The 23,918-nt window shown below is 38.7% G+C and overlaps 1 protein-coding gene across 1 annotated transcript in view; it reads left to right on the top strand.

Moving 5' to 3' along the window:
- The first annotated feature begins 7,205 nt into the window (after positions 1 to 7,205).
- The window catches only part of CAAP1 (caspase activity and apoptosis inhibitor 1), a 52,052-nt gene continuing 35,339 nt past the window's right edge, over positions 7,206 to 23,918 (top strand). Inside the window, exons 1-4 of the mRNA XM_007098566.3 lie at positions 7,206 to 7,611; positions 13,144 to 13,344; positions 14,311 to 14,395; positions 15,443 to 15,518. Of these exons, the coding sequence (XP_007098628.2) occupies positions 7,306 to 7,611; positions 13,144 to 13,344; positions 14,311 to 14,395; positions 15,443 to 15,518 (668 nt within the window). The 5' untranslated portion in view covers positions 7,206 to 7,305. The remainder of the gene's footprint in view (positions 7,612 to 13,143; positions 13,345 to 14,310; positions 14,396 to 15,442; positions 15,519 to 23,918) is intronic.

The raw sequence follows: 23,918 nt of genomic DNA, 5'->3' as shown, positions 1-23,918 counted from the left end.
CTGAACACACAGATATCCTTACACCTCATTTAAACTTCCTATAATACCACAGAACCTCACCACGAAATATAAAAATGTTTCTGTTGGAATATAAGAATCGTATCTACCCACACTATAGCCCTGGCATTGAATAGTGACTCATGCAATATCAAGCTAGTTTTGAAGACCCTTCTCATGGCTAGCAGAGAAATACAGGACAGGGGGCTTTAGAAAGTGTGCCTATGAGGTAACCATAGCCTCAATAATACTGTTCAACAACTAACAACAAAAACAATAGCATTTATTTTGCTAAGAAGTTACTGGGTTCTTCTTAGCATAGGGTTGGCTGATCCTGACTGGACTCATTCTCGTCTGCAGGTTGGCTGAGGACTCTGCTTTAGGCTAGACTTGACTGGATAGTTTAGCTTGGCAGCTCAGCTCTTTTTGTCTCTCATCTTTCTCTTGGGACCAGTGCGCTAACCTGAGTATATCATTTTCATGGTAATGGTGGAAGCACAAGAGTAAACCATCATTATTATAATTTTTTGGTTGTTTCTTTTGTTTTGTTGTTTTTGTTTGTTTGCTTTTTAAGTAGGCTCCATGCCCAAAGTGGGGCTTGAGCTCAAGACCCTGAGATCAAGAGTCATATGTTCTACCCACTGAGCCAGCCAGGTGCCCTTGTTTTGTTTTGTTTTGAAACATTTATTTATTTTTGAGAGACAGAAAGAGCATAAGCAGGGGAAGGGCAAAGAGAGAGGGAGACAGAGTTTCCAAAACAGGCTCAGTGCTGTCAGTGCAGAGCCCAATACTGGCTAGAACTCATGAGCCATGAGAACATGACCTGAGCTGAAGTTGGTTGCTTAACTGACTGAGACACCCAGGTGCTCCTGTTTTTTGTTTTTTTTAAATGCTGCGCTTGCTACACATCTGCTAACATTCTTTTGGCCAGAGTAAGTCATATAGTCAACTCCAATGGCAGGGAATTACATGTCTTGCCTGTAGTGGAATGACACTGCCAAATCACATGGCAAAGGGCATGAATACAGGGAGAGGTGAAGAAATGGTGCCCTTAAATGCAATTTACCACGGTGGTGATTTGGAAAAGAGCTCTGTATGGATCCTGAACTTCTCAGTTCAGAATTTAATATTGCATTCTTAGGATATGCCAGGCCCTGTATTAGGTGGTCAGACTACAAAGATACATAAGACACCGCCTCTGTTCATGAGAACTAACAGTATATTGAAGAAGATACTGAACAAATACCCGCAGTCAAGAGTTCTGGATGCTCTGTAGGAAAGACAATGTCTAACAAAGGTGTTAGTATTTCATTTTAACAGGATTAAGAAATGAAGTGATTTGGAACGGTTTTAAAGAAGTGATACTTAAAAAGAATTTTAGATTTAACAAGATGTGTGGAGGTGGGGTCGTTGAACAGGCTTGGAGGGTATATTTCTGGGAAAGATATGAGCTACAGAGAAAAATGCTGTGCAGATCATGAAAGGTCTTCTTACATGTTGTATGTTGTTTTCATTAGGAATCTGGGTTGCAAGAGAAAGAAACCAATTCAAATGAGCTTAATGAAAAAAGAATTGTTTGTTCATTGTCTGAAGAGCAGCTATAAAAAAATGGCTTATAAATCCCAATCTCTGTCCACCCTCCCATATATTTGTTCCAGGACAGAAAAGCAGGCCTGCATTTGTTTGCCGAGCTGTAATTCTGTAACAATACATAGTGCTGAGTCTCTTAAACGCTATAATATTCTATTGAAGCATATGAAACTGTCAACATTCAATCAGTTTTGACCTCCAAAAAAGGCAGTTTCATATGATTCAACCTAAATAGACAATGGCCTTTCTCTGGCTTTAAGCCAACCAACCTTGTGATGTGTCTATGACATGTTCATACCATGAATCAAAGTCCTTTCCCTGTTCTCTGCACAGCAAAACTCTATGCAGAATTATCTGGTTTCTGTTAGAAAGCTGTTTGTACCTATTGTTCCAAACCCCGTGTGACGTCAGCATCACAGCAGCAGCTAACTCCATATAGCTAAGTCTCTCTGCCCTGTGATGAGGAAGCACTGAACTATTCCCAGCAAAGCTCCTACTGACCTCCTTAATTAAAGACTAGTTTCTGGCCATTAATCTCACGAGGTGCTTTTACTCTCATAATATAATGAGTTCATATAATTCTGGATAAATCTGGTTCTCCATCTGAAACTACGCAATCATCCACTCATTTATTCAATAAATTTGTATTAGGAACCAACTATGCAGGGAATTGCGTGTGTGTGTGTGTGTGTGTGTGTGTGTGTGTGTGTGTAAATATTTTATTAAGGGTATTTGGGTAGTGGGCATACAAAAGTGAATAAAACAAAGTCCTTGCTTTCATGGAGCTTACATTCAACTGAAAGGAGACAGACAAATAAATGCATGTATAGCGGTGTTAAGAGAAGGGGCCCCCGGGGTGGCTCAGTAGGTTAAGTGTCTGACTCTTGATCTCGGCTCAGGTCATGACCTCATGGTTCATGGGCTCAAGCCCCATGTTGGGCTCTGAGGTGACAGTGTGCAGCCTGCTTGGGATTCTCTCTCTTTCTCTCTCTCTGCCTCTTCCCTGCTCACATGCATACGCTCTCTCTCAAAATAAATAAATAAACTAAAAAAAAGCACTGAAAAAAAAATTAAGCAGAGTAAGAAGAATGTACAATGCCAGATTGAGTGAGGATGGAAGCACTTCCTGTTGTGTATTTCCTTTGGTTTGTTTCTCCCCACTAGAATATACACTAATGAAGGCATGGGTTTTGTCTATTTTGTACTTTTCCCTAGCACCAGTGATCAAAACAATGCCTTTGTATTCTAGAACCAAAATATGGGAGAGTGGACAAAAACTGGGATTCATCTGTCAAATTGGTAAGTTCCTCAGCCACCTAGCTGAAGTGCCCTGACTTCTGGTCCAGCCAAAGAAATATGGGAACTATTGTCAGGTTGCTGTAGAATGAGGTAAAAACCAAGAAGCTTTTCAACTGACTTTATTAAGGAATAATTTGCACCTAGTAATTAATAAACAACTAGCTTTATCCAGGCTGACACACTCCAGTTTAGGTTTATATCAGTCAGCTCAGGCTGCCATAATGAAGCACCGAGGACTGGGTGGCTTAAACAATAGAAATTTATTTTCTCTCAGTTCCAGAGGCTACAGGTACAAGATCAAGGTGTTGGCAGGATTGGTTTCTGGTGAGATCTCTCTTCCTGGTTTGTAGCTGGCCTGTTCCCTTCTCACACTAGCCTCTCCTCTGTGTGCTCACAGAAAGAGGGAGGTGGGGCTTGGAGGGGAGAGGGGAAAGGATAGAAGGGGACCAGGTGGGGGCCAGGGGGAGAGAAACCTTTAGTATCCCTTCCTTTTATAAGGACACCAGTTTTATCTGATTAGGGATCCAACCCTCAGGACTTCATTTAACCTTAATTACTTCCTTAAAGGACCCATTGCAGGGGCGTCTGGGTGGCTCAGTAAGTTAAGCGTCTGACTTTGGCTCAGGTCATGATCTTGTGGTTTGTGGGTTCGAGCCCCAATTCCAGCACGGTGCTGACAGCTCAGAGCCTGGAGCCTGCTTCAGATTCTCTGTCTGTGTCTCTCTCTGCCCCTCCCCTGCTTGCGTGCACGCTCTCTCTCAAAAATAAATAAAAACATAAAAAAAAAAAAAGGCCCTATCTCCAAGTATAGATACATTTGAGGTCAGGATGTTAACATATACATTTTGGGGGGACACAATTCACCCCATAACAAGGTTACAAACATTATGTTATTATATGTTTTTATTTATGAGCATAATACTTTCAGTCCTTTCAGGTTAAGATACTTAATGAGGCCAATATGGAACTCCTAAGAGCATAAAATGCTCAACTTCAGCATTAAACTTACAAGGCAAAACTAAGGGTGGGGCCAGGGGGTGGAGCCAGCTGTTTCCCCAGGGCTGGAATCTCCCCAGCTTTGGAATTTTAGACACTTATTAAATAGCTGTTGAATGACAGAGATAGGTAGGGGATATGGTCAAAGGGAAGTTTCTTTTTTTTTTTTTTTTTTAATTTTTTTGATGTTTTATTGTTTATTCTTGAGACAGAGAAAGCACGAGCTGGGGAGGGGCAGAGAGAGAGTCAGGAACCGTAGCAGGCTCCGTGTTGACAGCAGAGAGATGTGGGGCTTGAACTCAGGAGCCCTGAGATCATGACCTGAGCCAGTCACTTGCTTAGCCAACTGAGCCACCCAGGTGCCCCAAAGGGAAGTTTTTTAAATTGCTTTCTGTCACTCAAGTGAAAGATACAGGATTACTATCACTTAGTTAGTGTTGCCTCAGGCCCTATCTTTATTCTTCTGTGGCCAAAAGCCCCTGCTGAGACAAATCAACCCTGCCAAATGAGGACACTTTTTAAAAAATGTATTTGTGATCCTGATTTTTTTTTTTAATTTTTATTTTTGAGAGGGAGAGAGCGAGAGCAGTGGAGGAGGAGGAGGAGGAGGAGGAGGAGAGAGAGAGAGAGAGAGAGAGATAGAGAGAGAGAGAGAGAGACAGAGGATCTGAAGCAGGCCCTGCAGTAACAGCAGAGAGCCCAGTGTGAAGGTGGAACTTATGAACCGTGAGATGACGACCTGAGTCAAAGTCAGACCATTAACCGACTGAGCTACTTGATCTTGATTTTAAAACCTGTCTTGTGTTTAGATCCAAAATCCTCCCCAGCAGCCCACAAAATCTAACCCTGACACAGCTGTGACACATACTCAGTTTTCAAAAACTCACTCAAATCCTTTACTTGTCCCTCATGCACTCAATGCAGAAAATATATAATCTTGAGAAATACTCCCTAGAGTCTCTTCAGTTGTCTTCCATTTGCTGCCCTCAGGCACTGCCGAAAATGCAAAATCTTTTGCGCATTTCTTGCCTCAAATTCTTTTTTTTTAATTTTTTTTTTTAACGTTTATTTATTTTTGAGACAGAGCATGAACAGGGTAGGGTCACAGAGAGAGGGAGACACAGAATCTGAAACAGGCTCCAGGCTCTGAGCTGTCAGCCCAGAGCCCGACGCGGGGCTCGAACCCACGGACCGTGAGATCATGACCTGAGCCGAAGTCGGATGCTTAACCGACGGAGGCACCCAGGTGCCCCTCAAATTCTTTTTGAGGGGAAGGGCAGAGAGAGAATTCCAAGCAGGCTCAGCACTGTCAGCGTGGGGCTTGAACTTGCAAACTGCAAGGTCATGACCTGAGCTGAAATCAAGATTCAGTAGCTTAAACGACTGAGCCACCCTTGCATCCCACCTCAGTTTCTTTCTAAACATGGCCTGGGATTTCCTGACCAATCCTGTGCACTCCTGAACTCTTCTTGTTTTCCTGTCCTTCAAAAACCAAGACCTACTCTGAAAAGGCAATTTTTGAGGAAGGGAGGGAGAGAGAAAAGATAGGAACACTGATATTCCAATAATATTTTTCCCTGTTCCTCTCTCCCATCTCACCAATATAAATAATTAACATACATTTATTAGGTCAACACACTGATTTCAGTAGATAAATGGTTAACCTTATTAGCACTTGATAATGAGTAAATAGTGTTCCAACCAATGGTGGTCAACATTGTAAATCAAAAGATATAAATATGTTTACTGTAGCATTATTTACAATAGCCAAGATATGGAAGCAACCCAAGTGTCAATTGAAAGATGAATGGGTAAGTGTATATACACACACACACACACACATAGTGGAATATTATTCAGCCATAAGAAGGAGATCTTGCCATATGCAACAAGATGGATGGATCTAGAGGGTATAATGCTAAGTAAAATAAGGCAGTCAGAGAAAGACAAATACCATATGATTTCACTCATATGTGGAATTTAAGAAAAAATGAGCAAAGAAAAAAGAGTCAAACAATCCCCCCTCAAAAAAAAAAAAAAACAAAAAAAACAAACACCAAAAAACCCAGACTCTTAGATCCAGAGAACAAACTGGTGGTTGTCAGAGGGGAGGTAGGTGGGGGTGCATATGAAATAAATAAAGGAAATTGAGAGAACATTTATTTATTTATTTTTTTTAATAGAATCTCTTTAATGTTTATTTATTCTGAGAGACAGAGTGAGAGGGAGCATGAGCAGGGGAGGGACAAAGAGAGAAGGAACAAGAGAATCCCCAGCAGGCTCCATGCTGTCAGCTCAGAGCCCACACAGGGTTCAATCTCATGAACTGTGAGACCATGACCTCTGTGGAAATCAAGGGTGGATGCTTAGCCGACTCAGCCATTCAGGCGCCCCCTGAGTACACTTACCTTAATTAGCATTGGGAAATGTATAGAATTGTTGAATCATTGTATTATACCCCTGAAACTAATATAACACTGTATGTCAATTATACTTGAATTAAAATAAAATAAAAAATGCAAGTTAATCTCTATTATATATTAGATTTAGGTTTCAGTGTATGGGTGACATTTTAAGTTGGACTAATCTTCAAAAGAATCTATTAGAACAAGAAAAATAAGGTGCTGATCAATTGTTTTGGCGGGACAAAATACGATAAGGAAAATCGTGTAAATTTTTTCCTTAAGCTGTTCAGAGCCGCATTATTGTAAAACGTAACAGACCGTCAACAACCTAAACACCAGTACTTGATTATCAGGTAAATAAATTGAGAAAGAATACGGCGAAGTACTAGACCCAAATAGTTTTAGAAGTGAAAAGGAAACATGCCTAACAATTACTGTTAATGGGGAAAAACAAGGAGGCACAAGACCCTAGGTACAATTCCCTAAAATACACTTCAAAAAAAGATTCCCCGCTGATAATGATGATGAGATTTTCCCTAAGTTCTCTATTCTTCTAACGTTTTAGTGTCATAAATAAAAATTGGAAGACAAATGAAAAACGAGAACAAAAACTACACCTTTACCTTACTGTGTATTTGTATACGACAACATTTGAAAGACGGTCTCAATAAGGCAAAGAGCTCTTGTAAAGCTCCACGTTCCGTCCTTTGCAGAGGCAAGGAAACCCGAACGTGACCCGACAACCTGCGAGTCTTTCCACAAACTCAAGCCAACCTTCACGGCTCGCCCTGGAAGCTCGGTGGGTCCCGGCACGCCTTCCAGAAACGCCTCCCGGCCTCTGCGACGAGGCCGGAAGTGACGCACAAGCTGCGACGCCCGCGCTGGCAGTCCGCTGCCGCCGCCGCCGCCGCCGCCGCCGCCGCCGCCGCCGCCGCCGCCGCCGCCGCAGCCGCCGGAGCGCGCTTTAGGTAGCTTCAGAGACGGCGGGCTTTCCCTGGATGGTTGCAGCAGGAGGATCATGACGGGGAAGAAGTCTTCCCGGGAGAAGCGGCGTAAACGAAGTGGTCAGGAGGCGGCCGCGTCGCTCGCGGCACCGGACCTGGTGCCCGCCCTCGCCAGTAGCGGCAGTGGAAGCACCAGCGGCTGCGGGAGTACCAGCGGCTGCGGGAGCGTCACCTGCTGTGGGAACACCAGCTTCAGTGGAAGTGTCACCGGCGGTGGGAGCGGCGGCAGCTGCTGGGGCGGGAGCAGCGTGGAGCGCAGCGAGCGCCGGAAGCGGCGGAGCACTGACTCATCTTCCAGCGTCTCGGGGTCCCTGCAGCAGGTGCGTGCGCGTCCTTTTCGCTGCTGTCTGAGCGGCTGCATTCTCCCAGGAAGGCGGACGGAAGGCTGGATGTGACGGCGGATGGAGCTCTGGTTGTAGCTCAGCGCTGCGACCGCGAGCTTCCACCCGGTCTTGAGGTTCATTTTCCTAAGTACCGGTGAACCTCATACTCCCAAGTCTTTAAACTTAAAGTTTCTGATTTGTCGATTGTCTAGCTCTTTGCGTTTGGCCCCTTCCACTCCTGTGACAATCTGTCTGAAAAGTATGGGTCGAGGGCTAGCCTTCAATGCCCATGAGAGTCACGCTTTACTTCTCTCGTCATCTTCACCTTTTAATAGATAATGATTAACTTCACAATATAGAATGAGAAAATTGAGGCTCGAAGAGGTTTATGAACTTTACCCACAGTCATAGTTTATTAATAACACTTAAATTTGAATCCAAAATCTGATTATAAAAGCCATGTTCTTTCTACTTTAGCTATCTATCAAGATATCGCCGTTTAAAAAAAAAATTGCTCAGGGACGCCTGGGTGGCTCAGTCGGTTAAGCGTCTGACTTCAGCTCAGGTCACGATCTCGCGGTTTGTGAGTTCCAGCCTCACATCGGGCTCTGTGCTGACAGCTCAGAGGCTGGAGCCTGCTTTGGATTCTGTGTCTCCCTCTCTCTCTGCCCCTCCCCCACTTGTGCTCTGTCTCTCTGTCTCAAAAATAAATTTTAAAAAATGGTTATAAGACAAAAGCCTGAATACCTAAACTTCATACAACACAGAAATCAAGAAGTCAAATTGCTGGGTCAGATTTTATGCATTTAAAAAGATTTGGTAGAGGGGCGCCTGGTTGGCTCAGTCATTAAACCTTGGACTCTTGATTTCCTTTCAGGTCATGATCTGTTTGTGGGTTCCAACCCTGTGTTGAGGTCTGCGCTGACAGCCTGGAACCTGCTGGGGACTCTCTCTGTCCCTACCCCACCCACTGGCTTTCTGTCTCAAAATAAATAAACTTAAAAACAAAAACAATAAAAAGTTTTGGCAGGTACCACTAAATGCTTTCCAAAAAAGGCTTTACTGATATATAGTCTAAATATTACAAAAGAGTATCCATTTCTGCAAATATTCATTATATCCATTTTTGAAAAATTTGTCAGCTTAATGGGTGAAATTGATGTTTCATGTTTTATATACTCTTGATTAATAGTTAGATTGAGCATATTAATATTTTATTTACCATTGGATTCCTTATTATGTAAATTGCACATACATATCCTTGGGCCATTTTTCTTTTTGGTTATTTTCAGCTTTTTTTTTTTTTTTAATTCGTTTTTGAGAGAGATCACAGTGGGTAGGCAGAAAGAGGGAGACACAGAGTTTGAAGTAGGCTCCAGGCTCTGAGCCATGGGCACAGAACCCCACGTGGGGCTAGAACCCATTAAGTGTGAGATCATGACCTGAGCTGAAGTGGGCCCCTCAACCGACTCAGCCACCCAGGTGTCCCAGTTATTTTCAGCTCTCGACTGATAAGTTCTGAATCTTTCTACATAAACTCTTGGTTCTAATCTTCTGTGTAAAGTATACTGCAAAAGTTACTACAACTTTGTCTATGGTGTAACTGAAGTTTTTTTATTTCTTTGTGGTCAAGGCTAATACTTTCCTTTGCCTTCTGAATTTGTGTGTTTAGGAAGATCTTTCCAGGGGCGCCTGAGTGGCTCAGTCAGTTAAATATCCTTCTGACTTTGGCTCAGGTCCTGAGCTCATGGTTTGTGAGTTTGAGCCCCATGTTGGGCTCTCTTGCTGTCAGCACAGAACTTGCTTCAGAGCCACTGTCCACCCCCCCCCCCACCCTTTCTCTCTGTGCTTCCCCCACTTGCACTCTTTCTTTCTCTCAAAAATACATAAACATTAAAAAAAAGAGGAAGATCTTTCCACATTCCCTTCCCAACCTGTCCTAAAACTATTCTTTATTTTAATATTTTTAAACATTGCATCCTTATTTATTTTTTAAGTTTATTGTTTTGAGAGAGAGCGAGAGAGCGTGGAAGGAGCAGAGAGAGGGAGAGAGAGGGAATCCCAAGCAGACTTTGCATCGTTAGCGTAGAGCCTGATGCAGGGCTGGAACCCATGAACTGTGAGATCATGACCTGAGCCTGAGTCAGACACTTAACCAACTGAGCCACTAGGTGCCCCTAAACATTACATCTTTAAATTGGGAGTTGTGGAAACACAGAAACCCATTTATTTTTATGCATTTTCTTGTATTTAGCCACATTATTATTAGTTTCAAATGACTTAGAAAAATTTGTGTTAACAGGAAGTTTTGTCTATTCTTTTTCAGCACTAATATATCTTGTTGTTTGTACTTTTTCATTATGTAAGACTTTTAGTGTAGTGTTTAGCAGAAGCAATGACAGTAGGCATTTTCTTTCCCATTTGTTTTTTTTAGTGGGAACATTTCTTTTTTTCTGGAACATTTCTAATGTTCACCCATAAGTATATTTGCCAAAGGTTGTGAAAGATACTTATCATCAAGTTGAGATTTTCTCCAATTCCTAGTTCACTGAGGGTTGTAAAGTGTTATTAGATGCTTTTATGGCATTCTGTTTAGATAATCACATAGCTTTCCTCCTTTAATCTGAAAATGTAATTTTTGGTAAGTTGGTAAATTAATTCACGTTAAACTGTCTTGTAGTCTTGGAATAGATCCTATTTGGTTTGGTTATTGTACTCAGCTAGAATTTGATATTCTTTCTTTTGTGTTTTATGTTCCTAAGTTAAGTCAGCCTATGGTTTTTATTTGTGTAGATTATCCTGTCTGCTTTTGGTATCAAGATTTTACTAGCCTCATGGATTGATTTGGGAAGCTTTGCATTTTGGGGATGTGTTCCAGAATAGTTTCTCTGTCTCTCTCTCTCTCTTTCTCTCTCTCTCCCTCTTTCTCTCTCTCTCTTTTCTTCCTTCCTTCCTTCCTTCCTTCCTTCCTTCCTTCCTTCCTTCCCTCCTTCCTTCCTTCCTCTCTTTCTTTCTGTTTATTTATTTTTGAGAGAGGGAGAGAGCGCAAGCCGGGAATGGACAGAGAGAGGGTGGGGACAGAAGATACAAAGCAGGCTCCACACTAATAGCACCGAACCTGTTGTGGGGCTCAATCTCACAAACTGTGAGATCATGACCTGAGCTGAAGTTAGATGCTCAACCGACTAAGCCACCCAGGTGCCCCAGTTTATATCTTTTTCTTGAAGATGTATCAGAACTGGACTATTGGACCATACAGCTGTGTGGGTCTGGTGAGTGTTTTAGGGGCAGGTTTTATTTATTTATTTGTTTTTAGTTTTTTTTCCCTCCTATTATTTGATAGTTATAGATCTATTCAGTTTTTCCACACCTCGTAGATTTAATTTTGGATATCATCATTCTTATCTTAATTGTTTCCATATCTTTTATACTCTTTATCATGATGAGAGGCCAATAAGCTACATATTGTAAACATTCGCATGCAGAACTAAACCCTAGTTTTAATTTATGAAGGAAAAAAGAGTTCAGTATATATTAGGCATGTAGAGAAGACCTCAGAATTCTGAATGCCATTATATCTGTTGTACATTGCATTCCCTATTATTGTTGGTAACAGGTTTATAGAGATATAATTCATATACCATATAATTCACCTCTTTCAAGTATACAGTTCACTGGTTTTGAGCGTATTCATGGAGTTGTACAACCATCACTGTGGTCAGTTTTAAAATACCTTCATCACCCCCAAAAGAAACCCAATGTGAACCTTTCAGCTCTCATCCCTAATACTCACCGCTACCACATTCCATCGCTGGGCAGTCACTACTTCCTATCTCTATAGATCTATAGATTTTCCTGTTCTGGACATTTTATGTGAATGGAATGATATTTCAGTGAATGGCTGTTCCACAATTGGTTTTTCCATTTTTCACTTGATGGACATTTGGATTGTTTCCACCTTTTGGCTATTACGAATAAAGCTGCTATGAACATTTGTGTACCAGTTTTTGTGCAGGCATGTGGTTACGTTTCTCTCGGATGTATATCTAGGAATGGAATTGCTGGGTCATAAGGTAACTTTTTGAGGAGCTGTCAGACTGTTTTTCCAAGCAGCTGTACCACTTTCTATTCCTACTAGCAGTGTGTGAGAGCTCCAGTTTCTCTACATCCTCACTAACACTTGAATTATTTTGTGAGCCATTAAAACGAGCTAACGTTCTTTACTTTTTCAGTCTAATTATCATAATAGTCTTTAAAATTGGCGTGTTTTTAAATGACTTTTAAAACAATTCTATTAGAAAATATAATAAACAGGGGCACCTGGGTGGCTCACAAAGTTGACGAAGCGTCCAACTTCGGCCCAGGTCATGATCTCACGGTTTGTGGGTTCGAGCCCCTCATCGGTCTCTGTGCTGACAGCTCAGAGCCTGAAGCCTGCTTCGGATTCTGTGTCTCCCTTTCTCTCTGCCCCTCCCCCCAACTTGTGCTCTGTCTCCCTCTGTCTCAAAAATAAACATTAAAAAAATTAAAAAAAAAAAGAAAATAATGATAAACATACCTGAACTATATAGTCAGGGAGAATTTTCTTGAAGAAATGCCTTTTGAATTGATATCTGAATTTGTTAATTTTAAGAGTATAGGATGGGGGAGGGGGGAGTGGGAGGAAAGACCGTTCAAGTGGGAACGGTACATACAAAAGCCCTGCCTATGTGAGGTGAAGGGAGAACAGGTTATATTTGAAGGCCCAGATAGGCTTTGTGATCCAGAGATCAGTGTGAATTCACTGGAAGGTTATAAATAAGGAGGATGAGTATATGTACATTTTATAGAATCTATTCTAATAACAGTATACAAAACAGATTGGAGAGACAGATGTAAGGCACCCAGTTTAGTAGCTGCTAAGGTAATCTAGGCAAAAGATGATGGTACCTTGGACCAGGATTATGGCAGTAGATTTGGAGAAACTGATAGATTTGGGAGATAAGAGGTAAAATTGGCAGAAATGTTTTAAATTACTTGGCTGCTTTGAATATGATTAAATTACATAGCATTTTTAAAATGAGCATAGCTCCTGATAAGCAGTAATACTTTATAATATTTATGATCTTTAACATTTTTGCTGCTGTGCCATTCTGTTTTATGAATTTAAGAATAACAATGCATACATAAAATTTTGAGTTGAGTGGCCTGCGAGAGTAATATCCTAATTCTTCAGAAGTCTAAAATTATAGTAGGTCACTCAATAGTGAGTATATTTTCTTTTTCTTTTTTTGATGTTGAGTATATTTCCTTTTATATGTCCTAAGGTGGTATTTCTTCGCTTAATATCACCTTATCAAGTTAAGTGTAGTTTGGAGAGTAATATCAAGGAATATTGAACAATTAAAAGTCCTTGTTAATGGCTTTAGGTAAATAATCTGTGCAAGCAAAGAATTTGGAAATATTTAACGAAGTAGTTATTAAATATAAATGTATGACATCATATACATTCTCCTTTATTTAATGGTTCATTGTCTCTTTTAATTTTAGGATACCAGATACCTTCTGCCAACTTTGGAAAAAGAATTATTCTTGGCAGAGCACAGTGACCTTGAAGAAGGTGGACTGGACCTGACTGTGTCACTAAAACCAGTTAGTTTCTACATATCAGACAAAAAAGAAATGCTTCAGCAGTGTTTCTGTATCATAGGCGAGAAGAAGTTACAGAAGATGCTTCCTGATGTGTTAAAGGTATTTCATTACATATATTATTGGATTATACCCAATGTAGAAATATATACCTTTTTTGTAGCTGTCATTTTACTTAATGTAAATTATATAATTGGATGTTTTCAACTAAAACAGGCTACTTCAAAAAGATTAAAAAAAGGGATTTTGGAGAACTATAAATGGCTTTGTATATTGAAAAGTTTGCCAAGAGGGGCACCTGGGTGGCTCAGTCAGTGAGCATCCGACTTCGGTTCAGGTCATGATCTCCCAGTTCCTGAGAGGTTCCTGAGTTCAAGCCCCATATCAGGCTGCTGGCACAGAACAGTTTTTGAATCCTCTCCCACTCTTTCTGCCCTTACCCCGCGCACACGCCCTCTCTCTTTCTCTCACAAAAATGAAAAATAAATAAATAAAAATTTGGGTAAGGAATGTATTGACCTTTTGGAAATAATTCTATTAAATGCAGGCAATTTTAGTAACTAAATTAGAGGTATAATGATTCTTTCTGGTGCTTTAGGAAATAATAATTCTGCTGTGTAACAGTGCACAATATTGGTTGGCAAAAGCTTATATTTCATTAAATTCAGAAATATTTTCATATATTCATGGTATTCTAATTTTAGAGTTGTGGAAATAGGGCTTAGGATCAAAGATGTTTAGAACCAGCACTTGAGTATTTAAATCATTAGAGGAATTACCTAACAAATAGGCTGTTATTAAAAACATCTGGGTACCTGACTTACTCCTTAGTTTGTTCTTTCCTAACAAACTTGACTTTATTTTCATCAAGTGTCTGTAAGCTATAACGTTTACATATTAATTGGCCCGTTTTTCAGATTTCATCTCAATGAAAAGATTTATCTGGCTTTTAATTTGTTTTAATGTAAGATTTTGCTAACCAGACTTTTTTCTTTGTAATTGCTGTTTTCCAGTTTACATTGGTGCTATATTACATAAGTGTATTTCTTTTAATGTCATTTTCTTTAGAACTGTTCAATAGAAGAAATTAAAAAGCTGTGCCAGGAACAGTTAGAACTACTATCTGAAAAAAAAATCTTGAAGATTCTTGAGGGTAAGAACATATTTCTACACTCTGGTAACTTATTAGTTAATATAATATTTAGCATAAATCCTAGGTTATTCTTTTTTTAACTTGGATATTTAATTTCATTAAAGTAATGATAATCATTGGATAATCATTGAGTAATTTTACTTCTGTTTGTACTTTGAAATATAGTTTACATATCAGAATAGCATTTCAAGAATAGACTTTTTGTTATCATTTTCTGAAATCAACTGTGTAGGTAAGAGCATAAGTTTGTACACAATAATAAAATGAAATGAAAGATTTTACCCAAAACACTGTAAAAAATTATTAATTATTGAGATAGCTTTTCTTGAAATAATTTCTTATTTTCTGCTTTATGTTCTTATGGCTTTTAATTGACTGTTGTATACTGCTTTTGCTCTAATAAGACCTGGATGCAGAATGGGAAGAATTTCTTGGAGATTACCTACATTTATCTGTCTGCCTGAAGTATGACTCTGTGACATTATTAGCTGTAGAATTTTAGATTTTCAAGCTTTTTTTTTTCTTTTGGAACTGTACAAGGATTTTAGCATTAATATTACAAGAGAAGAAGCAGAAAAATGGAGACACTGGATTCCCAGAGATAACATCTTTTTTAAATGTGAAATGGTTTAATGGGGTGATGTGGCTGGCTCAGCTGGTAGAGCATATGACTCAGCGTTGTGAGCTTGAGCCCCACATTGGGTATAGAAATGACTTGAAAATAAAACCTGAAAAAAATATAAAATAAAAAATTTAAAATGGTTTAATGGAGTTTGTAACTTTGCTAATAGATGTATCCATCTGGTTATAGTCTGTAAGTATACACACACACACACATACATCTATAAAATAGATAAAGGGAAGGCAATTAGAAATACCTAATAAAGCACCGAAAAACTCATTTTAAATGTAAGCAATTAAAAACGTCCTCTCATCAGTTACAGAGTTCTTTAATTTGCATCATTTTTCTGGATGACACTTTGTGTAATGATTAAATTGTTCTGACATTTTATAAGTATGCGTTCAATAGTTTATTTTATTTATAAGGTGACAATGGTATGGACTCTGATATGGAAGAGGAGGCAGATGATGGCCCTAAGATGGGATCTGATTTAGTCAGTCAGTAAGTTAAAAACTTTCATTTCCGTTTCAAAATTTCTTTGTTGTTCCTTCAGTGATTTCTTACCTCAAGAATGTGATTGTTTTTCTGTGTTGTATTTATATAAAATGATTCAACAGTGTAGATTTGTTTACTTATAATAATTGAGTTTGGATTAAGATGATTTTCTTAAACTACTAATCATAGATGTAAAACAGTGATGCCGGCCTGCAGCTGAATCACTTCTGTCATTTGGAATTTGAATTAACTACTAGTGATACCCACTATTTATTAAGTACTTTCTCTACCAGGTATTGTGTTAGTAGTTTAGAACACTTTAACTCACTGACTTCTTCTAGTACCTGTTAATATCAGGTGATAATTGTCACATTTCACAGATGAGATAGTAAGGTGGTTCATTTTATATAGGTACATAAAATTTGACTATTGTGATGATAAAAAACACCCAGAGTTTTGGGGATGCTAATATAAGCCTTTTTATTTTGGAAAATTTCAAACTTACATAAAAGTTGAAAGAATCATAAAATGAAATCAGCAACATTAACATTTTGTTATTTTTGCTTTCTCTCTATCATTTTTTTTTTTTCTCTCAGAGCCATTGCATTAGTTTGTTAGGACTGCCATAGCAAAATATCATACACTGGTTGACTTAAAGAAAAGTTCATTTTCTTATAGTTCTGGGGGCTGGAAGTTAAAGATCAAGGTACTGGCAGGGTTGGTTTCCTCTGAGGCCTCTCTTCTTGGTTTGCAGATGGCCACTTTGTTACTGCTTCTTGACTTGTTTGCCCTTCTCTCTGTGTGTCCCCTGGTGGCTCTCCCCGTGTCCTGATCTCTTCTTTATAAGAACACCAGTAAGATTGGATTAGGGTGCACCATAATAGCCTCATTTTAACTTAATTACCTCTTTATTTTTTTTTAATTTTTTAATATTTATATTTGAGAGAGAGAGGAAGAGAGAGAGCACGCTAATGGAGGGGCAGAGAGAGAAGGAGACACAGAATCTGAAGCAGCTTTTAGGCTCTGAGCTGTCAGCACAGAGCCGGATACAGGGCTCGAACTCATGCACTGCGAGATCATGACCTGAGCCGAAGTTGGACACTTAACCAACTGAGCCACCCAGGTGTTCCACTTAATTACCTCTTTTAAGGTCCTATCTCCAAAATAGTCCTATTCTTTTTTTTTTTTTTTTTTTAATTTTTAAGTTTATTTTTGAGAGAGAGATAGCAGGTGGGGAGGGACAGAGAGAGGGAGAGAGAGAATCCCAAACAGCTTCTGCACTGTCAGCGCAAAGCCCAGAGTGGGGCTTGAACTCACAAAATGAGATCATGGCCTGAGCCAAAACCAAAGCTGGACGCTTAACTGACTAAGCCCCCCAAGTGCCCCCAAAGTAGTCATATTCTGAGACACTGGGGTTGAGGCTTCAACCTATGAATTTTTTAGTAGAGGGAAACATAATTAAGCCCATAAATCTGGGTTTTTTTAATTGAGTTAAATTTTATTTTATTAATTTTTTTATTATTATTTAAATCCAAGTTAGTTAACATATTGTATAGTAATGATTTCAGGAGAATTTAGTGATTCATCACTTACATATAATACCCAGTGTTCCTCCCAACAAGTGCCCTCCTTAATGCCCATCACCCATGTAGCCCATCCTCCCACCCATTAATTTTTATTTTAGAGAGAGAGAGAGTGAGAGAGCAAGCAGGGGAGAGGGGCAGAAAGAGAGAATCTTAAGCAGGCCCCATGCTTAGCATGGAGACTGGTGCAGGGCTGGATCCTACGACCTTGGGATTAGACCTGAGCCAAAATCAAGAGCTCTTTGCTCAACTGACTCAGCCACCCAGGGGCCCCACCCATAAATTATTTAAAAATAAGTTGCAGATGTCATAGCATGTCATGCTTAATTCGGTATGCGTTTCCTAAAAATAAGGACTACTACATAGCCACAATACAATATCACTTTAAAAAAAATAAGCAGTAATTCAAATAATGTCCTCTAATATATTGCCAACATAAAATTTGCCCTATTACTAAAAAAATATTTTATAGTGTATTTATTTATTGTAATTAATGAACTGATTCTGATCCAGGATCCAGTTAGAATTCATGTGTTTCATTTGACTGTTAGCATATCAAAGCTGAGTTTAAAGGGAGGGTTTAGATGTGAGAAATAAAAGCTTAATGACTATCCTGGGAACTTAGTGCACATCTTAAAGGAATTTAAGAAATAACAAAGTAGGGGCACCTGGATGCCCCTACTCGGTTGAGCCTCTGGCTCTTGATTTAGGCTCAGGTTGTGATCTCAAGTGTGGAGCCTGCTCAGGATTCTCTCCCTCCCTCTCTCCCTCCCCCTCCTGTACTCTTGTGCATGAGTTCTCTCTCTCTCTCTCTCTCTCTCTCTCAAAATAAATAAACATAAAATAACTTTAAAAATAACAAGTTAAGCCAAAAGAAAGTTGGAAAAATGAAACAAACGAATGTAAACATTAAAACTAAAGAAATAGTAAGCAAACAAAAGGATGAGTAAGTTATAAACTTGGTCTTTGTAAAGACCAGAACATAGATTAACTCCTTGGGTTAAGGAAGGACATCAGTGGAGAACAGTTATAATTGAGATTAGGAAGAAAGAAGGAGATAATATCATAATTATAGATAGGTGTGAATTCATACACAGCATTGTATAAACAAAGTTGAAACTAGCAAATGGATGATTTTCTATCACAATACAAATAAACCAAGTAGACTTTCTGTAAAAGTAGAAAATTTGGAGATTAACAAAGAAGAAATTAGAAAGTGAATAGGGATCTACTGTTGAAAAAACTCCAAGACAAGGTGAATTCACAGCTGAATTATTACTTAATAAGTCAAAACATGTAAAGTGTTTACAGCTAATAAAATATTCAATAATGCCTTCTGTTGTTATTTTCAAACACGTTACACCTGTGTTATTTAAATTATTTAAGGCCGTAGGAAAAGGTGTAAAGGTCTTCAATTTACTTTAGGATTTCTGCATAGCTTTAGTACCCCAAATCTCGTAAGTAGTGATGAAAAAGTATATGGGGGATTATAGGCCTTCTCACTTGTGAATACAGATGTAAAGATTGTAACTACATATTAGCATGTAGAATCCAGCGTTGTATGAAGTAAGTAGTTACACCACTGACTGTGTAGAATTTATTCCAGGAATAAATTTACAGGAAATTTAATTAGAAAGTCTGTTAGCATAATTCATATCAACAAATTAAAGAAGAAAAATTATATGGTCTGATAAGTAGATACTAAAGAGGCCTTTGATAATATTCAGCAGTCATTTCCAATATAAGCTATAGGTAAAAAAGGTACCGTAGAAAACGATTCAGATACAATGAAGGCATTTGACCAAATTTAACTACCCACTTAGTGAATTAAAATGAGGACCTAGCCAGGAAGCCTGTTATGGCCATTAATTTTAAACATTTTCTAGCATTTCTAAACATTAAACATTTCTAGCAAATGCAGTTAGACCAAAAGAAAGATGGGTGGTGGAGAGTAATTAATTTTGATATGATAAACTTTGGAAGAAGAAATAACTGTATTTTTCTTTTCAGTTTATAAGATTATAAGTCTAGAATAGCTGAGAGATTCTAGGTTCTTAAAAAAAGACTAGAGGGCCGCCTGGGTGGCTCAGTCGGTTAAGTGGCTGACTTCGGCTCAGGTCATGATCTCGCGGTCTGTGAGTTCGAGCCCCGAGTCGGGCTCTGTGCTGACAGCTCAGAGCCTGGAGCCTGTTTCAGATTCTGTGTGTCTCTCTCTCTGACCCTCCCCCATTCATGCTCTGTCTCTCTCTGTCTCAAAAATAAATAAACATTAAAAAAAAAAATTAAAAAAAAAGACTAGAACTTGATAAGATGGACTTTATATAAGCATAAGAAAATCAACAACTGTTCCCTCTTATAGCAGAAGCATCTATAAAAAGAATACATTAAGCTTTTCCAGACAGATGTGTGTGTGTGTGCGTGTGTGTGTGTGTATAGGGTATGTATAGTTACATAAAAGCGATTTATTATAGGAATTGGTTCATGTGCTTACGGATGCCGAGAAGTCCCATGATCGGCTGATCTGCTCTCTGTAAGATGGAGAACAAGAAAAACTGGTGGCAAAATACAGTCTTAGTCCAAAGGACTCCAGAAGCCCAGAAACCAGGAGTGCCCATGTTCTAGGGCAGATGAATGTCTGAACTCCAGCAGACGGAGCTAATTTGCCCTTCTGCCTTGTTTATTCTAGCCCTGAAAGGATTGGATGATGACAGCTCAGGACTATCTGCTTTATTCAGTTCACCAGTTCAAATGCTAATCTCTTCAGGAAGCATCCTCACAAACACCCAGAACTAATGTTTTACCAGCTATCAGGCATTCTTGTGCTGTCACAGGGAACTAAAAAAAAAAAAAATTCTCTTCATACAAATTACAAAAACTAGGATGTGCTTTCCAAATACATTTTATAGGAAATTTATGAAGAATATCCTGACATTTTACTAAAAGACAAAAATCATCTGAAAAAAATAGCATAACGTTCTTAAATTGTGTAGTCTATGATGGTGGTGCGTGAAGTTCTTAAATTAGACTAAAAACCCAGATCCATTTGGGTAAAGATACCAAAATTTAGATACATTTAAAAAAAAAAATGCATCTGCGTGAGAATTTTTTTTTTTTAAGTTTGGGTGTTAAATTATGTCATAAAAGAGTCAGTAACCAAACAGAAGATCTGGAAGAAATACTTGAAAGATACAACAATCCTAATAGTAGTGAAAGCTGGTTTCAGGACAAAAAGATTTATGCAAGACAGTTAAGGGCAGTTTATAATAATGTGAAATCCATAAAGATGATCTAACAGGAATATATGCCTTCCATATGCCACACATATGTGCATTTCCTGTATGTAGCTTTTATAAGGCAAAAACTACAGGAATTGTGATGTGAAACCAGAAGTGCAGGAGTAATAGGAACTTGATTTTATCTCTCTCATCTATCTAATGATAAATCAACTTGGTTAAAAAATAAATCAGGATATTGAACACCTAAATAAATTAATTGATATAGACCATATTCTGTATTCTGAAAACAGAACATATCTTCTGTGGACTATCCAGAAAAGTTGTTAATAAGTTTGGTCATAAAAGCTCAATAAAATTCTCAAAGAACTATTGTCCTGACTTTAGAGCAGTAAACTAAAATGAACAAAAAGGATGTGGAAACTCACTGCCTACATATTTTAAAACTCAACAGCTTTTAGGTTAAAGAGCAATTATAAACGGTCTAAAAACTAACAATAAATAAAAAACTAACCAGTTCTATGGGATACAGCTAAAGGAGTACTTGGAGGAAAATTTTGCCTTAAATATAGATAACTAATCCCCAAATTAAAATAAGTGAGCTAAGTATCAATTCAAGAAGTTAGGGGGAAAAAAAAGCCCACAGTGAAATAAACTTAAAAATAAATGCATACAGATAAAATGGCATACTTAATTGTGAAAATCTGCTTGGTTTCTTTCTAAGATTGGATCAAACAAAAATACCTACTCATTACTCCTTTTCAGCAATGTACTGGAAGTCCCAACATGTTCAGTGAAGCAATAAAAAGAAATAAAAGTCGCATAGATTAGAAGGAAAAAGTAAAACTCCCTATTTGCACAGGACTTAATGTGTTAATCTGTTGGGGTGCTATAACAAAATACCACAGACTGGATAGTTTATAAACAGAAATTTATTTTTTAGTTCTGTAGGCTAGAAGTCTGAGATCAGGGTGCCAGTATGATTGGGTGAGGGCTCATCTAGCCAGATTGCAGACTTCTTGTATTCTCACATGGTGGAAAGGGCTGTGAGATATGTGGAAAATGTTTTATAAGCGATACAATCTGTGTCTGGCCGGCTTGGTTGGTAGAGCATGCAGCTCTTGATCTGGAGACATGAGTTTGACCATGAAGATTAATATTAAAAAAAAAGAGAGCCAGATAATCCCATTCAGGAGATCTCCAGTCTTATGACCTAACCACCTCCAAAAGGTTTCACCTACTAATACCCTCAATGTCGAGGATGAGGATTTCAGTATATGAATTTTGGAGGGGACACAAATCTTCAGACCATGACACAAAAGCGTCTGTGTAGAAACATCTCAAGAATTTACCAAAAAAACTCCCAGAACACAAATATGGTAGACAGAATAGTGACTTCTCTCCAGAGATGTCTATGTTCTCATCTCCAGAACATAAGGAATATGCTAATTTACATGCAGAAAGGAACTTTGCTGATATGATTAAATTAGGAATCGAGATAAGATTATCTTGGATTAACCAGTTGGGACAAGTGTGATCACAAGAATTCTTTTTTTTTTTTTGTATGTTTTTATTTATTTTTGAGACAGAGACAGCGTGAGTGGGGGAGGGGTAGAGAGAGAGGGAGACACAATTGGAAGCAGGCTCCAGCCTCCGAGCTGTCAGCACAGAGCCCCTCAGAGCCCGATTCGGGGCTCCAACTCACAAACTGTGAGATCATGACCAGAGCCGAAGTCAGATGCTTAACAGACTGAGTCACCCGGGTGCCCCACAAGAATCCTTATAAGAGGGTAGTAAAAAGATCAAAGGCATCCAAAAGAGATGGGATGACATAAGCAGAGGTTTCAATGATGTGCTTGGAAAGGAGTCACAACCTAAGGCATGTAGGGCGGCTTCTTAGAAACTGGAAAAGACAAAGAAATAGATTCTTCCTTGGAACCTCCAGAAGGAAGCATCACTACCTACACCTTGATTCTCCTGTGCTAAGACTTCTTTGGGATTTCTGAATTCCGGAAGAGTAACAGAATAAGCTCATGTTGTCCTAAGCCACTAAATGGGTGGTAATTTGTTACAGTGGCAATAGAAAACTAATGCAAGGTACCTGATTAAAATGTAGATCGGGGTGCCTGGGTAGCTCAGTCAGTTAAGCGCCGACTTCGGCTCAGGTCATGATCTTGCGGTCCGGTCCGTGAGTTCGAGCCCCGCGTTGGGCTCTGTGCTGACAGCTCAGAGCCTGGAGCCTGTTTCAGATTCTGTCTCCCTCTCTCTGACCCTCCCCTGTTCATGCTCTGTCTCTCTCTGTCTCAAAAATAAATAAACGTTAAAAAAAAAAATTAGGGGCGCCTGGGTGGCGCAGTCGGTTAAGCGTCCGACTTCAGCCAAATCACGATCTCGCGGTCTGTGAGTTCGAGCCCCGCGTCAGGCTCTGGGCTGATGGCTCAGAGCCTGGAGCCTGTTTCCGATTGTGTCTCCCTCTCTCTCTGCCCCTCCCCCGTTCATGCTCTGTCTCTCTCTGTCCCAAAAATAAATAAAAAAAGTTGAAAAAAAAAATTAAAAAAAAAAAAATTAAAAGAAAATGTAGATAGAAGCCAGAATTATAGATTGTTGCCTGGAGCCATAGAGAGGTTTTGCTGATTTAAACATGTAAAAATTTCAAATCGTTTCTAACGTTTAAAAACCAAGTGATATCCCACCAAAAATCTGTATTTTTTGAAAAATCAGATCAACAACTTTTCCTAGGAGCGCAGAAAATTATTTGGACCTGAGTGTAGCTATTGTCTTTTTGTCTGGTATGTATGTATTTCATTGTGCTGCACAGTACTTCATTTGCCTGAATGCTTAATGTACAAAATATCTATAAAATGAAACTCTGATTGAAGGAGAAATACAGGAGAGCCAAAAGGTTGACGTTGGAACCAATTGTGTCAGTTTGTCAGTGTCTTATCAACTGAGACATATACCTTTTTTCATCCCAATTTTAATGAATAAAAATAATTTCAAATTGGTCCAGCTAAAGTAATCTATGTTACTAAAATATATGAAAATTTGATACTTTATTTTAATGGGCGACCTATGTGCTTTTATTACAGTTTTTATTGGAAGCTTCTTAGGATTGTCTAAGAAGCTATAAAGTTACAATTTTCAATATAAGGTGTATATGTATGGGTATGTGTATGTATATGGTATTTAATATGCCCTATGTAAATTAATCTTTTCTTAACTACCAGAAATAACAAGAAGGCAGAAGTAGTAGTTGTAAGAAATTTTTGACAGTGTTACTTTGAAATTTGAAACTAATGAGTGTTAACTTGTAGCAATTTTTATAGAAATGAGATTTAGGAACTGTAAAGATAAAACTTCTGTAGTTTCTAAATATCTTCATTTTCAAAAGGGTGAGGGATGGGGTTTTCACTTTAGTTCACCTTCACAAGTTTATGTTAACAGATAGTCCAAAAACCTCAGCATCTCTAGTTTTGCAGTGTTTTAGAACTGTTGGTATTATGACAAGATTTGTAAATGTTACAGATTATGACAGTTGCTTAACAGTAACAATAATTTTAAGTAAATAAAGTAATAGAGAGGCCTGGCAT

Source organism: Panthera tigris, chromosome D4 (genome assembly GCF_018350195.1).
Source record: "Panthera tigris isolate Pti1 chromosome D4, P.tigris_Pti1_mat1.1, whole genome shotgun sequence".
NCBI classification, from domain to species: domain Eukaryota; kingdom Metazoa; phylum Chordata; class Mammalia; order Carnivora; family Felidae; genus Panthera; species Panthera tigris.
This window is presented reverse-complemented; position numbering and strand designations above follow the sequence as displayed.